General features: G+C 43.1%; 1 protein-coding gene across 13 annotated transcripts in view; it reads right to left on the reverse strand.

Moving 5' to 3' along the window:
• The window catches only part of MAGI2 (membrane associated guanylate kinase, WW and PDZ domain containing 2), an 886,876-nt gene that overhangs the window by 21,215 nt on the left and 846,379 nt on the right, over window positions 1-19,282 (reverse strand). For 10 of the 13 annotated variants that reach the window (XM_019509478.1, XM_019509480.1, XM_019509483.1 and 7 more), the window contains one exon: window positions 12,081-12,219. In XM_019509478.1, the coding sequence (XP_019365023.1) occupies window positions 12,081-12,219 (139 nt within the window). Of the gene's footprint in view, window positions 1-1,973; window positions 2,063-12,080; window positions 12,220-19,282 lie in introns of all 13 variants that reach the window. The other 3 variants (XM_019509488.1, XM_019509489.1, XM_019509491.1) reach the window with 1 other exon arrangement.

Here is a 19,282-nt window from a genome sequence, read left to right on the forward strand (position 1 = left end):
AGAAAAGAAAGCATAATATAATATACTATTTCCTTAATTTCTACAGCTTTCAAGATGGTTGGTGTCACATACTGTTAATTCTTGAATGGAGAGAGTAAATGAAGGACTGAGTAATGGTGGCATCTTGAACCTTTCATCTCTAAGCACCTTGGCTGAAATGCCTGGATGTTCCCACCACGTGGCTGTTCATGGGCAACATGAACCGTACTAGTAGCTTCAGTCCCATTTCATTTTAGAAACTCTTCTCTTACAGGAGCTCAAGAAACCATCCCAAAATATTATTTAGTTTGATAACTAAAAAAATGCATGAAACTAAATTTGTGTACACAAAAAATATAGTCCTGTGCTTTCTGTCAGGGTTTGGCTCCAAGGAAATTTTCAATAAAATCAAGTACTAACACTGGCAACCTCTCATCTGTAGCTGAGTTACTGGGCATCTATAAATGAAGATGTAGTCACAGAGGATGCAAATATTTGCTTTTAGGGAGAAATATTTTCCTTCCTCTGCTTCTTAACCTAACACAGCATGAAGTGATAGAAACATATAGTGTGCATATTGAAAGTCCCTGTTATGCTAGATGATGTTCATGGTGAAGGCAAGGTCACCACACTAAGTCTATCTGCAAACTGAGCCTCACAAAATGATGAATTGTGCTGTCCTTACCAATAAGAATGAAGCAGGGGAAGGTAAATCTATAGATTGTATACAATGCTCTGGTTCTGATTTTTTCATTAAAACTTAATTCTCTGATGGGGGGGAGGGGAGAGGGGGACCTCAGCTGGTCAGACACATCAGAGTCTTGCATGCAGATGCCTGCCCAGGTGAGTTCAATTGTGGAGTCCCTACAGATGTTGTAGCATAAGATACCACCAGTGCATAGGCACCTTGACAAGTATATCTCTTTGCATATGGATAGTTCACTTATGGAGGTATACACTTGACTTTAATTTGTGGGTAATTACCTGATTTACAGGCACAAAAGTTGATAAATGCACCCTCCCCCACACCAGCCTAGACTGGATATTCAGAAAGAATATTGCTAGAAGCTCTAATATTCTGTACGGTGTATCCAGGGAACATTTTCCACTTGCACTTATGTTTTGAAATCTGGTTTTCAAACTTTCTGTGTTAGCGTGACCTGCTACAAGCTCACAGTTTTAATAACTATATAACACTGTACAAAGCCATTAGGAGGCAGCCTTCAAAATGGCTAAGTACACCTGCAGAAATTACTTCTGAGTTTTTTTTTTTCTGATGATAGAGAACAATATAAAACAGGAAAAATAATTCTTTCCTTTCCAAGTAGTATTTCAGGACCATGACACTATATTACACATTTGATAAGTTTAAACAAACCATCCAGTAAGACCTGATTTATGAAGGAAATAACCTGAAATTGAGTGCAAAGTGCTATGTCTGACTTTGGTATTTGAATTAGATTTAAAAAAATGAGTATGGTGCTCCAGCATGTTCCAGCAAAATCTATATTTTTACAGTGCAGATTTCTTCAGAAGTTGCATATAAGCATCATTTTGGGTCAACAGAAAATGCCTACTGCCAACATCAGTCATATTTTTGTGAGCCAAATACTATAAGGAAGGAGTTAAATTACAGCTTCAGCTCCTAAGAACTTAGATACTCTACCAGGAAAGTCACTTTTATAACATAAATCTTTGTCGCAGACACAAGCAGTATGTTCTCACAAGGCTGTAGTTGTACTTCTTTCACTAGCAATAGTGCAATTTATAGGGCTAAATTCCCTATATCCAGGTGAAATTATATTCCCAACATTCTAAAATATATAGGTACTGCAATTTCTTTAGTGTATTAGGTTCCCAGTTAGGAACAGTCCAGTATTGTAAAAGCCACTAAACAGGCTACGTGAGAAGAAGTTGGAAAAGACTCAGTTAAAACAATTGTGCGAAATAGAAGTATATTAGAGAATGATAATATACATGCAGAGTTTACAAACCGTGTCTTTAGGGTGGCCCAATAAGTAGAAATATGGGGACCCATGCTTGTCACTTTTCATGCACATGGAGAGACTGGAAGGTACCATTCCTAAAGGAAGGGGAGGAACAGCCTAGGACCAATCATTAGAATTAACAGAACCAGTGACATAAAGATATTTCACTATTGTTAGAGCAAAGAATTCTTAGTAAGTTTAGAACAGCTAAGTGAAAAGCTTATAAATAATGGGGAAAAGTATTTCTGTAAAGCCAAGACTAATAAGCATGCAGTAAGTCATACTACAGTATTAGTGAAAGACTGAGGTACTGTACATATATATTTGAGAAGTAGAGTCTACCACACTATAGAAGACATCTTGAGGTGCTTTTAGAAGGAGTCATATGTGAAGGGTTTATTAATTCCCAGAATCATAAAGCAGGTTTGTTCAGATGCAAAGTCTTCATATTGGTATCAGCTCTGTCATTTTCAGCTCTCGTAACGGTGGGAGTGCAGAAGTTCCAACATCTGAGCTTTCCCGAGGCTCCCTGGCATTTTGCATTTGTACTAGGAATGTGTGCATGTCTATCAGGGTGTCAAACTAAATTGGCCTGTTGGCCACATGAGGAGTGTGGGGCCACTCTGAGGGCTGGGCCAGTTCTGTGCACTGGAGTGACTGTGCAGGGCAGGGTCAGAGCAGAAGCAACGTGTAATGTGTGCCCCGTGCTGGTCCCATGCATCACATGCATCACAAGCCCTGGATTGGGGCCAGCATGTGCTGTGTGTGGTGCACGGGGCAGGACCAGGTGCACGCATGGCATGTGACACACAAGGTCAATCTGGGGCATGTGCTGCATGTCGCACCCCATGGGACCAGCCCTGTACACTGCCTCTGGTGTATTGGGTTGGTTTGTAAGCCTGTTTCAGACTGGCCATGGAGCCTGCATACAGGGCCAGTCTGACACGGGCACTGCATGGCATCAATCTGAGACCCATCAGCCAGATCCTATGGTTCCACAGGTCAGATCTGGCCCATGTGCCTTATCTTTGACTTTGGTGTATATTGGAAACTTACTACAAAAATCTGCTTCCCTTAAAAAACCAGCAACAAAACACAGCCCCAGTCTCACAAATGCTTGTGCATGTGATTAACAGCACTGCCCCAATGGGACTAGTTCTATGCAAATTATTATAACATGCATAACATCACAGGCACCTAAACAACAGAGACCTCTGCTCCATTACAGGATTTGTTTATAAAAAAGCATATCAGGAATAAATCTGTTGTGCGAATCCATTAATTTCAACTTGTAACAAGGTCTTCAAACCACTAGGAAATGAAAACACAAATGTAAAAACATAAGGCGTGCCAGTGGAAGCTGCCTTGGATCTTACAGGAAATAGTTCCTTTGGGTGCTTGTATGTGTGACGGGGGTTTAGTCCTCAGGGTTTATTCTATACCCGCTAAATTGAAAAGAAGGGTTTTTATTTTTAATTGAAACCCACTGTTTCAATTTTTCTGTCACATTACTGCAAGGGGCCCAGATCCTTTTTATTTTTTTATTTTTTTAGCTGGAGCTTGTCTACAGCTGGGCGGGAGCGGGGCTAGCTGCTGCTGGCTGAGCGGCTCCTGAGCTCCGGGGGGGCCCAGTCCTTCCCCCCCATGGTGGTGGTGCCCTCCAGGGCCACCTGAGTGAGCTGCTAGTGGGCTGGGTGCTGCCCCAGCTCGGACCAGCACCCAGCCCAATCCAACTGTTCCCCAAACTCGCCTGGACAGCAGTGCCCAGTGGGCTTCCAGCAGGCAGGCTTGGGAAACAGTTGGACTGGGCCAGGTGCTGCCTCCAAGCTGGGGCAGCCCCCAGCCCCCTAGCAGCCCCCACACCTGGCCTCGGGGGGTGGGGGCATCACCATGGAGGGAAGGACGGGGACACCCCCAGCTCAGGTGCCACTCAGCCCACCAGCAGATCACCCCCCCAGGTGCAGGAGACAGGCAGGCTCCACCAAAAGAAAAAAAGGATCGGGGCCCTCACCACTTCTGCCTTCAGCAGGCTCCTGAGGCTCGCAGGATGGCTAGGGCCTCATGGGAATAGGCTGGTTTGCCCCCGGGGTAGTGCAGAAAGGTGGCAGGAGGGTGGCTGGGTTTGCTGGCGGCTGGAGAAGGTGGTGGAGATGGTGCACGGGGTGTTGGAAGCCTGGGTGGGCTCAAGGAAATGTTGGATTGGGTGCCTCTGAGCTGGGGCAGCACACCGCCAGCTAGCACCCTGCCTAGGCTTCCAGTGCCCTGTGCACTGTCCCCTCTGCCTTTTCCCACTGCTAGCAAACCCAGCCATCCTCCTGCCACCTTCCTGTGCTGCCCCAGGAGCAAGCCAGCCCATTCCCAGGAAGCCCCAGGTGTCCTGCTGAAGGCAGAAGTGGCAAGGTGCCCAATCCTTTTTTTGTGGGGAGCCCACCTGTTTCTCTCACAGCTGGGGGGTGACCTGACAGCTGCATCATTGCAATTTGCAATGTTGCAAACTAAACTACATTGGGATATAGTTTAGTTTGCAACAATACAAACTCAGTTAAAACCCCCAAAACTCTTATGCGTGTACAGTATGATGCCATTAAGCCATACAAAGTGACATTTTCATCACATGTACATGGTAATGGCATGATGTGTACAAGTGCCCTTTATGATTTACACTGCTATGAGAATAGTTAGCAGATATGCAGGAGAATTCCAGATACCACTTCCTGCACATGCGCACGCTGGTGTGTGCTATATAGAATTAAGTGGGGAGAAGCAATTAGAAGAGAGGTTCTATTTAGTACTGAAAGCCAAAAAACCAGTTTCTCTGAAGGCAGAAAAAATAGGGCCAAAGATGATCTTACTATGGAAGAATAAGAAACACAAATTTGAGGTGTAATCAGTCCTCACTTATTAGTATATAGATGTACCATTGTCCACTTTCTCTATAATAATCTAATCATTAGAGTGGTTACTCAAGAACTGGGAAACCCAGTCCTCAACCTACACTGAGCAGGTTCACATCCATATTTCTCACCTCCCAAGAGAAGCAGCCTGTTGCCTATGAAAGCTTATACCTTTCTGAACAAGTTAGTCTCTAAGGGTGCTTATACATGTGCGTTCAGGTTGCTCCAACGTGGTGTAATTACAGCATGTTGGAGCAGACTCGATTAATTGAGTCTGTTGAAATGTGGTAATTACCCTGCTCCAGCATCACATGTATCTGTATCCTCGTGCTGAAAAATGGTGGCAGGGGCACTAAAGTTTGTAGAATGAGCTTTAGTTAAAGCATCCCATCACCATTTTTCAGTGTGGGTATGCTGATGCATGTTATGGTCCAGGTGCTTTAATTAAAGCAGCTCTTGGAGCAGCTCTAATTAAAGTGCCCCTGCCTCCCAGAGCATGTCTCTAAATGCCCCATGTTGCCAGCCTACCTTGCCTTCTGCTTGATTTCAGACTAACAGGGCTAACTACCTCTCTCTACTCAGAAGAGGAAATGGGAGACTTACACTGGGATTAATGGAAGCCCCACAGTGAAACGTGGTATTGTTTTAATTTTGGTGTTTTAAACTGATGTTTTAATTTTGAAAACTATAATATTATTACTTATATGATTTATTTAGATTTATAAAAAAATGCCTATTAACAGCTTTAGGTGCTTCTGCATTACCTATAAAAAACACATGGAAATGAACACCTGGATAAAAATCAGCATAATCTACCACCTCAAACTGTCATAAATGAAACTCTGACCCCATTGCCCTTGGAAGAAAATATGTCTTTTCAATCACTGAAGGAGGGTGCTTAACTATGGGGTTTAATTAAAGAATACTCTCTGTTAAAAACTCCTGATCCATCTTACAGTGAAGACAATAGAAAGATTACAAGGAAAACACTCCACTGGGAGGGAGCTGGGAGTCTTCAGAACTTATAACTCTGTTTTGACAGTACCTTCAAGTTATGTGTATTGAGCAGAGCAAAACTATAAAAGGTAAAAGAAAAAATTGACGCTTTTGATAGAAAGTAAAATATTTACATTTTGATTTTAAAGAAGGAAACAAGAAATCAGCACTCTTCTGAACCAAAGGTGTAAGCAGAGATATTGCTTTCAAACATAGTAGTTTCCTCTAGTAAAGACCTGCTCATTAAAGGTGAAATTGCGTGTCTCCCATTCCATGAAAGAAACTCAAGTAAATGAATGGGCTTTGGGAAAGGAATTAAACACAAATTAAAGATTGAATAAACCCTCAGTCTATAGGCAGGGGGCATGACAGCTGGCCATTCAGGTCCAGCTGGTAACCCAACTCCTTGGTGGGCAAAGTAAAAGTCACCTTTGCATGTCATTTTTCAGTAGCACAATGTAATCCTGGTTTTAATAGTCACGCCACACGCTGCCTTCAAACTGCCCCTCTCTGGATCGGGTGCAGGGTCCAGCTCTGCTATGTAGAGACAGATCCTGGCTTTACACCTCCCTTCTTCTAACAGAGCAAATGTATTATGGTTCTAATGCATATACATGAGCTTCAAGAAACGGTTTTGATTAAAACCCTGATCCACGTGGGTCCAGAGGTTTGCACTGACTTTTGTGGTGTTCCGAGCTGGCCAGTTGTGATATTTAGGCAGCGACGAGTTGTAAGGCTGTAGGTTATGTTGCAACAATGTTAATCACCAAAAAAGTAAAGGAAGAATTTGATGCAAAATTGCAGTGTCTGTCTGTCGTACAATTGCTTGAAACAAGAAACGGGTAACTAGAGGTACTGCACGCTTCAATTACTGTAGCAGTGACAATGAGAGTGACATAATTGAAGGTGTACTTCACGTCAGACTGGCTGTGGTTAGTGCGCGCCACCGTGTCGCACTCTAATTAGTCAGCTAAAGAGTTTGTTTGCACTACAACTGGCAGTGTGTAAAGTAGTGTAGGTATAGGTGTGTGTATGTGTGTATGGGGGGGGGGAGGGATAGGAGTGAAGCATCCCAAGCATTCTCTGAGCAGTCTTTATGTACATTTTGTTTTAAACAAACACTGGTGTTTCCCTTAGAAAAAAATGTGATGGACCCTAATGACTGGTATTTTTCTTCTTCATTTCCTTACCTTTCCCCCCAAGAAAGACATGTCATCAGAGTTCACTGGATGCCATGCTCTTCGGGGGTGTGTGGGGGTGTAATTTCTTTTTTATCTGCTCCTTGACTTTTAATATGCTTGCTCTTTAGGGATCAGTCCTTTTGCCTGTCCCTGAAATACTTCTGCATGGCATGGATGTGGCTTATGGGGGTGTTTTGAGCCTCTAGCTAAGACTTTAAAGACACGTGTCCCTGCAGTTAAATTCCTAAGCGCTAACTGCTGTGAATCCATTTATTCCCACTCAAGTCAACTGGACACTTTTTGGGTGCTAACACCAGACAGAAAAGCCTAATTTTAGGAATCTATTAAAAAAAAACCAACAACGAACCTTAGCCTATGTTTTTTCAATTAGGGAGAATTAATAATTTACATAGTGAATGACCAAGAACTTCTTGGTGCTGCATTGATGTCTGTTAGGGTAATTTAGGCTTTGGGCAACTGGATGTTCTCAGTCCTGATACTATGACATGCAGAATGCCCTCAGCACCCAAGGGTGCCAGTGCAGGAGCTATAGGTGTTCAGTGCAGGGGAGGATCACAGAAATGCTAATGCTTCTCACACAGTGAATGGCTACCTTGCTGGAGATTTGATTCTTTAGAGGGCTCTGCTGACAGACGATTTGTGAAGAAATACAATGTCTATTTGGCTGACAGCGATGATAATTCTCTTTTTATGGAGGTTTGGGCTCTTTGGCTGTCCTGATCCTCAGCAAACATGTTCTGAGATATGGAGTGGAGATGTAACATCTGTTTTCTAAGCTTCTTGTTGTGTTCCCTGCTATGAAAGCAGCTAGTGTTTTATAGCAGAAATCATGCCCCTTCCCAGATATTCTGACAGAGCTCTGAGTGACTGGGATTTTTGGCTGCATGTGGGGATTTGATCCCTCTGAAGTGGTTATGGAATCAGACCCTGTTTTAAAGCAAATTCAGTAGCCCCAGAGAAGAGGTAAAGGACATATTTACAGCACTTTTTATTTCTTCATTTAGATGCGCAGGGCCTCTCATCTCAGCAAGTATTTTTTGATATGTACTTTTAGGGCTAGAAATCAGTGATAGTTGGACCACAGTTACAAATGGATCTTCAACTAATCATTGCAGCTGTTTTCAGGAAATGTTTTTTAGGGGCCGTTTTTGCATCATGCATTGGGTATGTCTTTCCTGTAATTATGAATAATGAAACATATGCAACTATGCTGATTGCTTGTTCAGATGCCTCCTAGACAGCCAGGACTGAGAATAATTGAAATTGGGCTACTGGGCCTTGTTACGCCTTGTTTCCAAAAAACATTTTTGCATCTTATGTGTAACGTCTCTCTATGCCTGATGGCTCTGCACTGATGGTGGCTCTGTAATTCCAAAACAATTTATATCATGAAAAGCAAATCCAGGATTTTGATGATTAAAATTAAAAGACTTGACTGTCATTGTTGGGTTCATACCAATCTTTCTTTGAAAGGTAGTTTTCTCAGAATGACTTGAAGATATATTTCCTTTCTCAGTATGTACTGGCAGAATGGGGCAGTTTTATTTTAACAAAACAAAGGTTCTCTTTATCTTGCTACAATCCAGCACCATATTTTTGGTACAAAAATAAGTGATGTTTTTATTTGTTTGTGTGATGCCCTCAGGTCCTCATTGTCCTCAAGCCCACAGTGTCCAAATATCATTTAGAGTTGCCTTTACTCTGATTTGAAGACCACATCTCTTTTGCTGGGATTCTCTTAATTATTCCCACTGAGGTTGAACAACTGGTCAGACAGATGTTCTTCACAACTTACTGACTTGATCTGTGAATTTGGGGGAGTCTCGAGGAAAGACCTCCAGTCTTAAGCATGTTCTGTTCATTAATTTCTGTTTCTAACTCTCTAATGCAGCCTGTTGTTGACTTTATGTGATTTTTCTGTTTGCCCTTTCAGTATTGGGCGAAGGTTTGGGGAAGAGTTTTAGCAAGTCAAGTTATTTTTGATAGACATGTTTATAATTTGCTTCCATTCTGCCTGAAGACTGGTTACAGCGGTTAAACTCCTGTTTCTGCCTATGCAATAGGTTAACTAAGAGCTTCAGACATACAAACAATATCCTTTAGTTTCACTGCAACTGTCAGTATTCAGTGTAACTTCACATAATTGTTCTGAATGCTTTAACCCTTTCCACTGCTACCCCTAAATGCAACTTCTGTGTGCGGTAACAGACTACAGCATTAAGGCACAGCTGTTTAGTTCTGTACCGGGCATATCCTTAAGGTTATGGAAGGATGTTGGTCTGATTAATTGGACCTTTTTTGATTGCTAATTTAGATAGAGTACTACTTTGAATGTCTATATTGTGTCTCAGCCAAAAAACTAAAATGCTTTATAAAGTTTGTTTTAAATAGCCCTGTGATGTATTAATGAACGGATATTCTTTTCAGTCTTTGATCACCTCCTTACCTTTAGAAACGTAATCACTTTAGATTAGGCAGAGGCAAGGCAGAGGAACGCACATTAGATAACTTTCAAATTCATTGACATGATCCTGATAATCTTTGTAGGGAAATGAACTAAGTTAGGGCTCAGTTCAGCACATGCTTAAGTTCTACACTGAATGGGGGCATTATGGGAGCTGGATGCTGAATGGCTCAGGACTGATATTTTCACTAGGGGCGTCGATTCTTTGGTGCTAAGGGGCTCCCAAAGGCACTATCGGGTAGCTATCCTTTCCAGGCAACCACATGTCATTTCTGCTCTGTAGAGGTGCCCACTCCTTGTTGAACTGGCCACAGATTCCTGTTTTCTCTTTTATATGGTATTATGAGGCTGCTCTATTACTGTGATGGAGCATCGCTCCTGACAGGAGAGCTGGAGCTGGTCTGGGCCTTTCTTCCGGGGTCTGCCAAGAGGGATTATATATAAGTTAACATGGATTTTAAATGTCAGAATGACAATTTGCCATATGTTGCAGTGGGCTGAGGGCCTTTTTGGCTGTGTTGCTGTTCCCAAAAAAAGTTTGACAGAGCTTGTGTATAAGCTACTGTTATTATTATGAAAATTGAATATGCTACAATCTGTCATCCCTGATATTACTACGCAAAAGTTCTTGAACAACCAGTGAGTAATGACTCATCATCCACTAGCTTAAATATTTGCCTTAATCATGGTATTTTTTCAAATGCATAGGCCAGCTACAGCTACATTGGGGTTACCACAAACACTGCCAGCTGGCAAACTTTTGAGTTGTAACGGTACTGACTGCAGTGCTTTTAAAGGGGAAGATGGATAATAGTCAAGAATAATATCAGCCTAGAGCAAACCCCAAATACAATCATTTTGGGAGCTCAAATAAATACATTGTTAAACTTTTAAGAGTACATCTACATTTTCAAATGTCTTCATAGCTCCTGAGCTTATATGACAAATAAAACTGCAAATACTGAAATACATTAAACTCACTGTTTCTATTTGTATTTTGGATCAGCTGGAGTCAGGAAGAAATGGAGGCCTCACAAAAGAGAGATTTCAAATCCAATTTTGTGTAGAAATGGTTACTTGGCTGCAGGCTCTATCCTGCTGATGTTTTCTTTTAAGTATTTCCAGAGAGCTTTTATATATCATGTCCCTTATCTTAGAATCACCAGGCTTTATTTGAAGATACTACACGGGGCTACAAGGTGTTTGTAGATTTTGAAAACTTAAGAGCCCTGGGCTCTTACAATGTGGCATATTGAAGTCCGTGCTTCTGTTTGTGTTGGTTTGCATTGTATATAACATTTTTAATCTCGACATCCATCTTGGCTGTAATGACCTCAGAAGAACCATTCCATCTGAGGGAAACAACTTTAAATTGGAAAGCTCCGTTAGGTCCACAAACTGTACATGTGTAGTTTGAATAGCCCTGCTGATTTTCATATAACTACTACTGGAGATAAAGTTTCATAGATTTCATAGACATTAGGGCTGGAAGGGACCTCGGAAGATCATCGAGTCCAGCCCCTCTCCTGAAGGGCAGGAAGTCAGCTGGGGTCATAGATCCCAGCAAGATAAGCGTCCAATTTACTCTTGAAGGTGTTCAATGTAGGTGCTTGAACCACCTCCGATGGCAGGCTGTTCCAGACCTTGGGGGCTCGGACAGTAAAGAAATTCTTCCTTATGTCCAGCCTGAAACGGTCTCACAGTAGTTTATGACCGTTTGACCTCATCATCCCTTGGGGCGCTCTGGTGAACAAACGTTCCCCCAGATACTGATGATCACCCCTGATGACCAAAGTTAAGCACATTAGTGAGTGATTCCCTGAGCAGAGCCTAAATGTGAGTTGATATATTGGCATACATTTTAAAGGATCCTTAAAGTTAGTGCAGTATGTTAGATAAGGAATACGGTTTACTATTGCCTGAAATTATACCCACTTTTTAGAAGTTAAAAAAAATAAAGACGTTTCCAAGGCCATAAAAACACAAAACAGAAATTCAAAGTAAGATTAAAGAATCATGCTACCTATCTTGCTCAAAAGAGCAGATACTGTCTCTCTCTTCCAAACTGACTTCCGTGTAGATTGTCGGAGATTGTCTGATGAGAAAGGTTAAGTAGCAAGTGAACACTGTGCTTAATCCTGTATCACTAAAGTCAATGGGATTTTTGCCACTGAGTTACGTGGTAACAGGATCAACTCCTATGATTCAAAATGTACAGAGAAATACCAATAAAAGTGTAAAAGAAGCTGTTTTATCAAGTAGATTGTCTGAATAGATCAGCAACTCCCAGCACACTCACAGATGTCCCTAAAGTATTCAAAGTGCCCCCTCCAAAGTACATATTTTAAGCATTGCCTGTGCATATAGCTTAGATAGAAGTGCTGTATAATATCTATACAGGCACTTAAACACATGCACAAATCATTCATATTCAGGGAAGCACTTTAGGTACTCAAGTGCTGGGTCCTAAATCTGTAATTAATTCAAAACAAAGGTAGTTTAATCACTTGGGTATATACATACATGTACATGGGCAAATATATAAATGGAAACCCACCATATTCTGGGACCTGGCCTGTTCCACGCTTCAGCAGCAGCCGCACTCTCCTGCCACCAGATTTGATAAGCTCTATTGCTCTGGCATGTGTCATGTCCCTTGTGCTTTCTCCATTGATTTCAATTATTTGATCCCCAACCTGTCAGGTAAGAGGAATATCAAGTCAGGAAAAAATTGCAGTAAAATGAGCATCTGAAAAAAAAGACATATTCCATAGATCACAGGTTATTTGAATGGCAAGCAGACATATCAAGGTAAATGTGTTCTTGTTTGTCTGAAGGATACTACTGACAGTCTAAATAACCCCCGAAATATATTCTCCTGAGTTTGGAATATCAAATACTGCTCATGTTTTGTTAATACCAATGAAATGCATTTGTAATCTGTCTCATGTCTTTTGTATAAAAGTGACTTTTTCAACTGCTTGATGTCACAGGAAACTTTTCCCCTTGTCTGTACTTTAAAACTTGACTGTCTTGTATAAAACTGAAAACACTTCACTGTATTTGGTTTTCTGCCATTGCATTGGAAGCAGAGTTTCACAGTATAATCCTATCATTCTTAAATCCAAATCACAATAACTGAGCATGCAACCAATTTTTGATGTCACAGTAAAATGGGTAATATTAAATAAACCAGAAAAATTTGACATCCAAGCTGGTTACTGCTTAGGTTAAATAGAAAAACAGTGTGTATGAGATCATTTTTTGAACTGTAGATTCATAAACATTTTTTCACTTTGTAAGCCACAGGTAATACAGCCTCATGAACTGAGACTAACAAACTCCATTTCTATGTCTCTTTTTCCTCATCTGTAACATGGGGGCAATAGTAATCCCTTACCAGCTGCATCAGAGATGCTGGGAGATTAGGTTTTTTTCATATTTGTATTTTTTGCGTATTTTAAAGCTAAAATTAGGCTATTTTATAGCAGCAGCAGTAGGCACAATAATACAGTATTTACACAAATCCAAGATGACCCTGAATTTAAGACAAATCCCCAATAATTAGATTCTACACATGGAAAATGTATAAATTTGTTATAATTTTTCAGGGACACGGGTTGTAGCCATATTCATCTACAGGCTAAAGGAGATGAGTATGAACTATCATAACCAGAAGGAAACATAATTCAATATCCTGCTTGGCACCAGACAACATCAAGATAAATAGACTATTTTAATTTTTATCTGAGCCTAATTTGCACAAAATGAACTATTTCAACCAAGAGACTTTATAACACCATCAGCTCTCCTGTAAAATATGAATTTTCACTTCCACCTAGGAGACATTTTACAATCTTTGCATTCTCCTATGCCTGAGGAAAGATGCGTGCGCCCAACAGCTTGCAAATAAAGAATTTTTTTTTTTGCAAATATTAAACTAGTTGGTTTAATAAAAGATATCACTTCTGCCACGAGTTCTGATTCCTTATAATATTTCATGTATAGAACCTAATTATTGGAGGACTGTCTTAAATACATCCCCACTACTGTAGCGGGAAAAGCAGTGGTAGGGGGTTAGGTGGTGGGGGAGGCAATAAGGGGGCAGGCAGTTGGGGGGCAGGAGGCAGGGAGCAGGCAGGATAGAGGTGGTTTGGGGCAGGAGTAGGGGAGACAGTCAAGGCAGGTGGTGGGGAGGAGGCAGTGGGATGTGGGACAGGCAGCTTGCCACCTGCTGCCTGTCCCCCCCATGCACTTACCCTACCTTGTGCCTGCAGCCCCCACAGCCTCTGCTCCCCACCTACCCCACTGCAGCCCCTTCCTCCCTTCTCCCCTGATGCCCCCCGCCTGCAGTTCCTCCCTGCTCCTGTCGGTTATCCATGCTCCAGGGCTGGAAGGCTCCATCCCTGCTGCAGCCTGGGGAAGAGAGCATGGCCCCAGCCTCACACTAGCAGTGGTGTGGATCTGGCACCACTGCTATCAGGCTGGGTTGGGGCTGTGCTCTATGCCCCAGTCTGCGGAGGAGACAGAGACTGGGCCTGCTAGTGGGGCGGGGCCCGGAGGCTGCCAAGGGGAGAGGCAGCATCCACAGCACCTGCAGCTCTGGCCCCAACCTGAGGGAGCTGCAGCAGCAGCCTGCCCCCGCCGCCCCTCCCCTGCCCCGTACTTGAATCCAAGACGAGGGGCTTCTCCATCCATATTAAATTTTGAAACCCCCCCACCTTGGAATAGAGTAAATAAAAAGTTTCCCATTTTTATTTTTCTACTATGGCACATTGTTTCATTGGATCTATTTTTATATCATCATCATAGTGTGTTTAATTTTAATTGGTAGAATATATGATTTTATTTCATGCGTTTACCAATAACTGTGCATTATATACTTTTATTATATTAATTATACTCCCAATTTCATGGTATTTTTTTAGCGAAAGCTACAAACTACCTACCTAATAAAAAAGTATGCTAGTGTTTAAAAAATCTGTCATTACTCAACCATACTGGATACAAATTGGAGTATATTGTACAAAGAAAAGTTTTCCAAGTTATTAAATAGGCTCTTGCATATGGTATTTCACTCATATAGTTTTAGCTATGATAAGCAAACCCTGAGAGATTCAGACTTCAGGTTGAGTTAGATAAGTAACTAACATCTGAATTTCTTAAGTGCAGGGCATGTAGGAATGGGTTTTAACAGAGATGTTTGGTCCCACTCGTGTTCCTTGGGTGCCTACTAGCGGTAGCTCCAGGTTTTTAGCTTCAGCACCATTGAATGAAGCCAAGCTGTCATGAACTGTCATGTTTTAAACCAGTATAGATGCAGGACCAATAAACTTTCCCCCCTTACTTCTCCCAGCATCCTCCCCACATTCAAAACAAGTGCACTGGAACTGAGAACCCCCAGAGAAAGTCGGGAGCAACCCAGGATGGGTGTGGGGTAGCCAAGAAAACTGACCAAAAACTAGAGCATAAGTAGGTCTGTTGGCTTTGCAGTATCACAGTGATTCAGGATCAGGTTTGGGAAAGATTTTGCTTATAACTTTTTCCTTGCGCTCATTTGTGTAAAACTCTGGATTTGCTCTCTCCAGGATTAATCTGTTCCTGTATTTTACAGCCTGAAGATAGATTCCTTAGAAAGACACCTGTTTGCTATGTGTGTATTTGCATCCATACTTCCCTGCATTTCTTTCACCCTCCGAATTTTGATTCCTAGTTTAGCGCCTTGATTCAGTTGGTCTGCTGGCCTTGGCTGAGACTGCACGTCTCAGTGATGAGTGAAATGATTGCTTTCAGTCACATCTGGTCAGCATAAGCAGAAACGAGTAGAGAAAAAGACTGTAAGAAGCAACTCTTCTGCAGTCTGCGTGATGCAGAAATTACACAGCCACCCGCTCATTTTGCAAGACAGTTAAATCAGCAACGTGGCCAAGTGACAGGTGAGCACCGTATTAGTAGCATAACAGTCTTTAGTGTTAATGTTTTGCAGCTGTGCTGAAGACGCTTCAATTCATTTTGTCCATACCTGCAACCAATCCTCAGAATGTGACTCAGGAGGATGTCTGACCTAGTGGAGGTAATATAAATAAGGTACAGTTGCTGATAATCAGCAACTTCAGGAAGAATCAGTAGGAGCACAGCTGAGTAGGTTAAATGATTGCATTGATCAGTGCTAAAACAGCACGGCTGCTTTGTAACAGCTCAACAGGATCAGAACTTTATTTGCTTGCATCTAAACCTCTCTCACAGCTGGGGGGGCACCTGCCTGCCAGCCAGGCATATCTAATTTTAAAGTGACAACACCATGTATTGTAGGAAAGATTACAAAACAGACTAGGAGGACTATAGGGGCATTTATACACATACATTTTTGTGCCCAGATGTGCCAGAGATCCGGTACTTTGGAGCAGACTCAATTAATTGAGTCTACTCCACATGCGAGCTGATGTGCACGGTGCTTGCAGTTGTATAAGTGGTGAAATGAGCGTTTGCACGCAGAAAATGGTGGCGATGTGCTTTTGAACAAAAACACCTTCAAGTGTTTGGTTTCTACCTAATTTGGTTTAGTCTACTATTACACTCTGAAATGGTCTGCCTTGGGTTTTTGCCCTGTTGTTTTCCTTCATATTGCATCCCTCTGAAAAGTTCCCTTATTTCCTTTTTGGGATGAAGTACTACTATGCCAAATAAGTCTGTAGTGTACATGAAAGCAACAACAAAACCAATGTGATGGCTGAGTGAAAATGCTACATTTTCATAAAGGCGAGGGTATTACTGTGGGGGGTGAGGGGTGGAGGGCGGGGGACTAGCCCTGTGTCTTTGTGTTTAGCTCAATGTACATTTTTAGATATAAATGGTGACATCTGAGACCCTAGTGAGGTCAGTGGGAAAACTCCCTAAGGGGCAGACTGTATCTCAGGGCCTTGTTACACAGTAATTTTAGGTGGCTTCTGGAGGTCTTAAGCCATTTGTACATGCCACAAAATCGGCCTTTAAAGCGGCTTAATGCCCTTTTTGCATTGCTTTAATGGTGCAGCTGTTTACATATGTCGGAGGTATAATACACGTTAAATGACTTTGGGATGCAGCAAAACAAAACATGTCCAAGGTGTTTTAGTTTGCTACCTTACAGCCATGGAGGGAAGCACCAGGCCCCATGCAGTTTGGGGGCTGTGCAGGCAGCACTGCAGGCAGGCTCCACTGAAGGAAAAAAAAAAGGGAAATCAGCAAGCCTGATCTTCTTTTTTTTTTTTGTCTCCCCAGAGCCTGTCTGCCTGCCTGAGCTGCATGGGGCCTGGTGCTTCTCTCTGTGCTTGTGGTTCCCCCCTGGGATCACCTGGGCCAGATGCCTGTGAGCAGGTGCCACCTGGGGGGCACTGCTGCTGTCACGGAGGGAAGCATTAACCCCCCACCACAGCTCAGGGACTGCTTGGCCTGCTGGCAGCTCACCCTCTCCTCCCTGCTGCCAGAGAGGCAGGTAAGGATTGGGCCTGACCCTTGTGTACATGCCATGAAGGTTTACTTTGACCTAAATTGAAGTGGTGTTTTTAAATAACCACCACTTCAACTTAGGGAGAATTAAACCAAAGTGAAGCCCCGTGGTGTGTACAAATGGCCATAATGTCTGGCCTGGCTGCATATAAACACCTTTTAAGAGGCTTAAAGCACTTGTTACTCATTTTAAAGCTCTGTCACTCCAGGGCAGGGTTATCTTTAATCCACCTAATTTTGCTACTGTTCCATTAACATGTGGCCAACTCCAGGCAGCTATTCCACCCAAGCTGAAGTCCTCCAGCATCCCAAGATACAGTAGCCCCTCAGGCGAGTGGAGATGCCAGGGTGCAGTGGGGCTGTGCAGGGTGCCTCGTCCCTGGGCATGTCAGGCAGAGTGAATGCTACAGCTCTGAAGGTCCCAGAGGCCATGGTGCTCCCCGGCCACCACTGGGACTGGCTCTGCTCCCACCAGGCAGAGCAAGCTGGTTCAAGTGCAGTGGCTGGGGGGTGTGCCCCCCCCCCGGCTGGGATTGGCTTTGCTCCTGCCCAAAACCTGTCAGCAGGAGCAGAGTTGGTCTGTGTGATGGGTGGGAATACACCACCCCTCTGCCACTGTTGAGATTGGCTCTGCTCCCATCAGGGAGCTCCCAGCAGGAGCAGAGCTGGTCCCAGTGGCAGCTGTGCTTGGACTGGCTTCCTCTGCCTGGCAGGACCAGAGCTGGTCACAGCAGTGGTTGGGAAGGTGGTGCTCCCTGCCACTGTGCTTGAACTGGCTCCCTCTGCCTGGTGGGAGCAGAGCTGATCCTGCCCCTATCTCCTAGTTTTGCCCCAGCTCATTAAGCTTCTAGTGGCAAATCACAGTTGTGCAGGTAAGGGATAGTTAGAGCAGGTTTTTTGCCTTAAGGTGTGACTGCTTCACTAAGGTGATTAACATTTATGTGGCTCTCCAGGATACAAACCAGAATACAAAGCGGATCTGCCTGTTGGAAAATGCAACATGCTTCTCAGGTTGCAGCCAGCTCGTTCTCTTAGTTTTGCTTTAGCCTCACTTCGCAGCTTTGTTCAGACTGAGAGGGAGTAGTCCCTGAGCATTTCCAGGGCAGAAATGGATAACGTTCCTGCCCACTATACATGGTGGATGAAGGACAAAGGCTCCTTCTACCCTTCCCACAAACACGGGCCTGAAACAGTTTTACCAGAACTGTTTCCAAATATCATCCTCAGCTTAAGCATAATTTTCCAGGCCAGCCTAAACCTACACAAACCAGTGCTTGATCATGCCACACTTTTGCTTAACAGGTCTAAAAGCAGCTCTGCTGTTTAAGGCCATAGTGGCCTCTTAAAACATGTTGGTATGAATTGTTTTCAAATGACTAAATTTGATGTGAGAAATGCTAGGGCAGATCAAATGGAAGTGGTGTTTTAAAACTGTGGTTCTGAGTATAAACCTGTTATAACTCCTCTGCACTCCTGAGATGACAGAGAGATTTTAATCCATTTTAATATATAAAAAGGTTAAGTTAATGTCACATTTTTTCCTCTGCCAGCTGCCTTTGTTTTGGTCTCATTGGCTATTACGACAGAAATAACTTGCTATTAAAATAACCTTTTATGGATTTTGGTGGATTAAAATATTTATTTTAATATGATCAGTACGTGGCTCATTTTTCTCCCCCATGCTTTACAAATGGTGCATATTAGAAATGTGAGAAGAGTTTAAAAAGGCCAAAAATCTTGGTCTCATTGAACTGGGTCAAAAGAAATAACTTTGTCCAGGTTATAAAAATCTTTGTAAATTCCTAGTGATGGCAACACCACTGACCTGACAATAATTCGGTAATGCCAATTGTTGTGAAACCATCCTGAGATTCGGGATTTCAGAGTCAAAATAACTCCGACTTGCAATCTCCGATCCAACCCTCAGATCTCCAGATTGTCTCAGCTGGTAAGTGGGGGGTGGGGATTGAGGTCCCCATGGTAAGGGAGGGATTGCAGTAGGAGCAGGGGCAGGGGTAAATGGGGCCCTGGGGCCGGGGTGGGTCTTCCAGAGGTGGGAGGGGGACGGGGACAGAGGTAAGCTGCCCACTGTGGGCTGGGGCTCTGCACCCTGTTGCCTTGCTCCAGAAGCTCATCTGTGTAACCCCAGCTTGCCTCCTGCCGCTGGGTGGGCGACAGATGAGCTGCATGGCCAGTATGCCCCATGTCCCCTGCCCACCTGAAGGGTGGCATAGCATCACATGGCTGAGCTCCTGGGGCAAGGTAGCAGGG

This window comes from Gavialis gangeticus, unplaced genomic scaffold (assembly GCF_001723915.1).
Source record: "Gavialis gangeticus isolate Ggan-Ray unplaced genomic scaffold, GavGan_comp1, whole genome shotgun sequence".
In the NCBI taxonomy this organism is placed as follows: domain Eukaryota; kingdom Metazoa; phylum Chordata; order Crocodylia; family Gavialidae; genus Gavialis; species Gavialis gangeticus.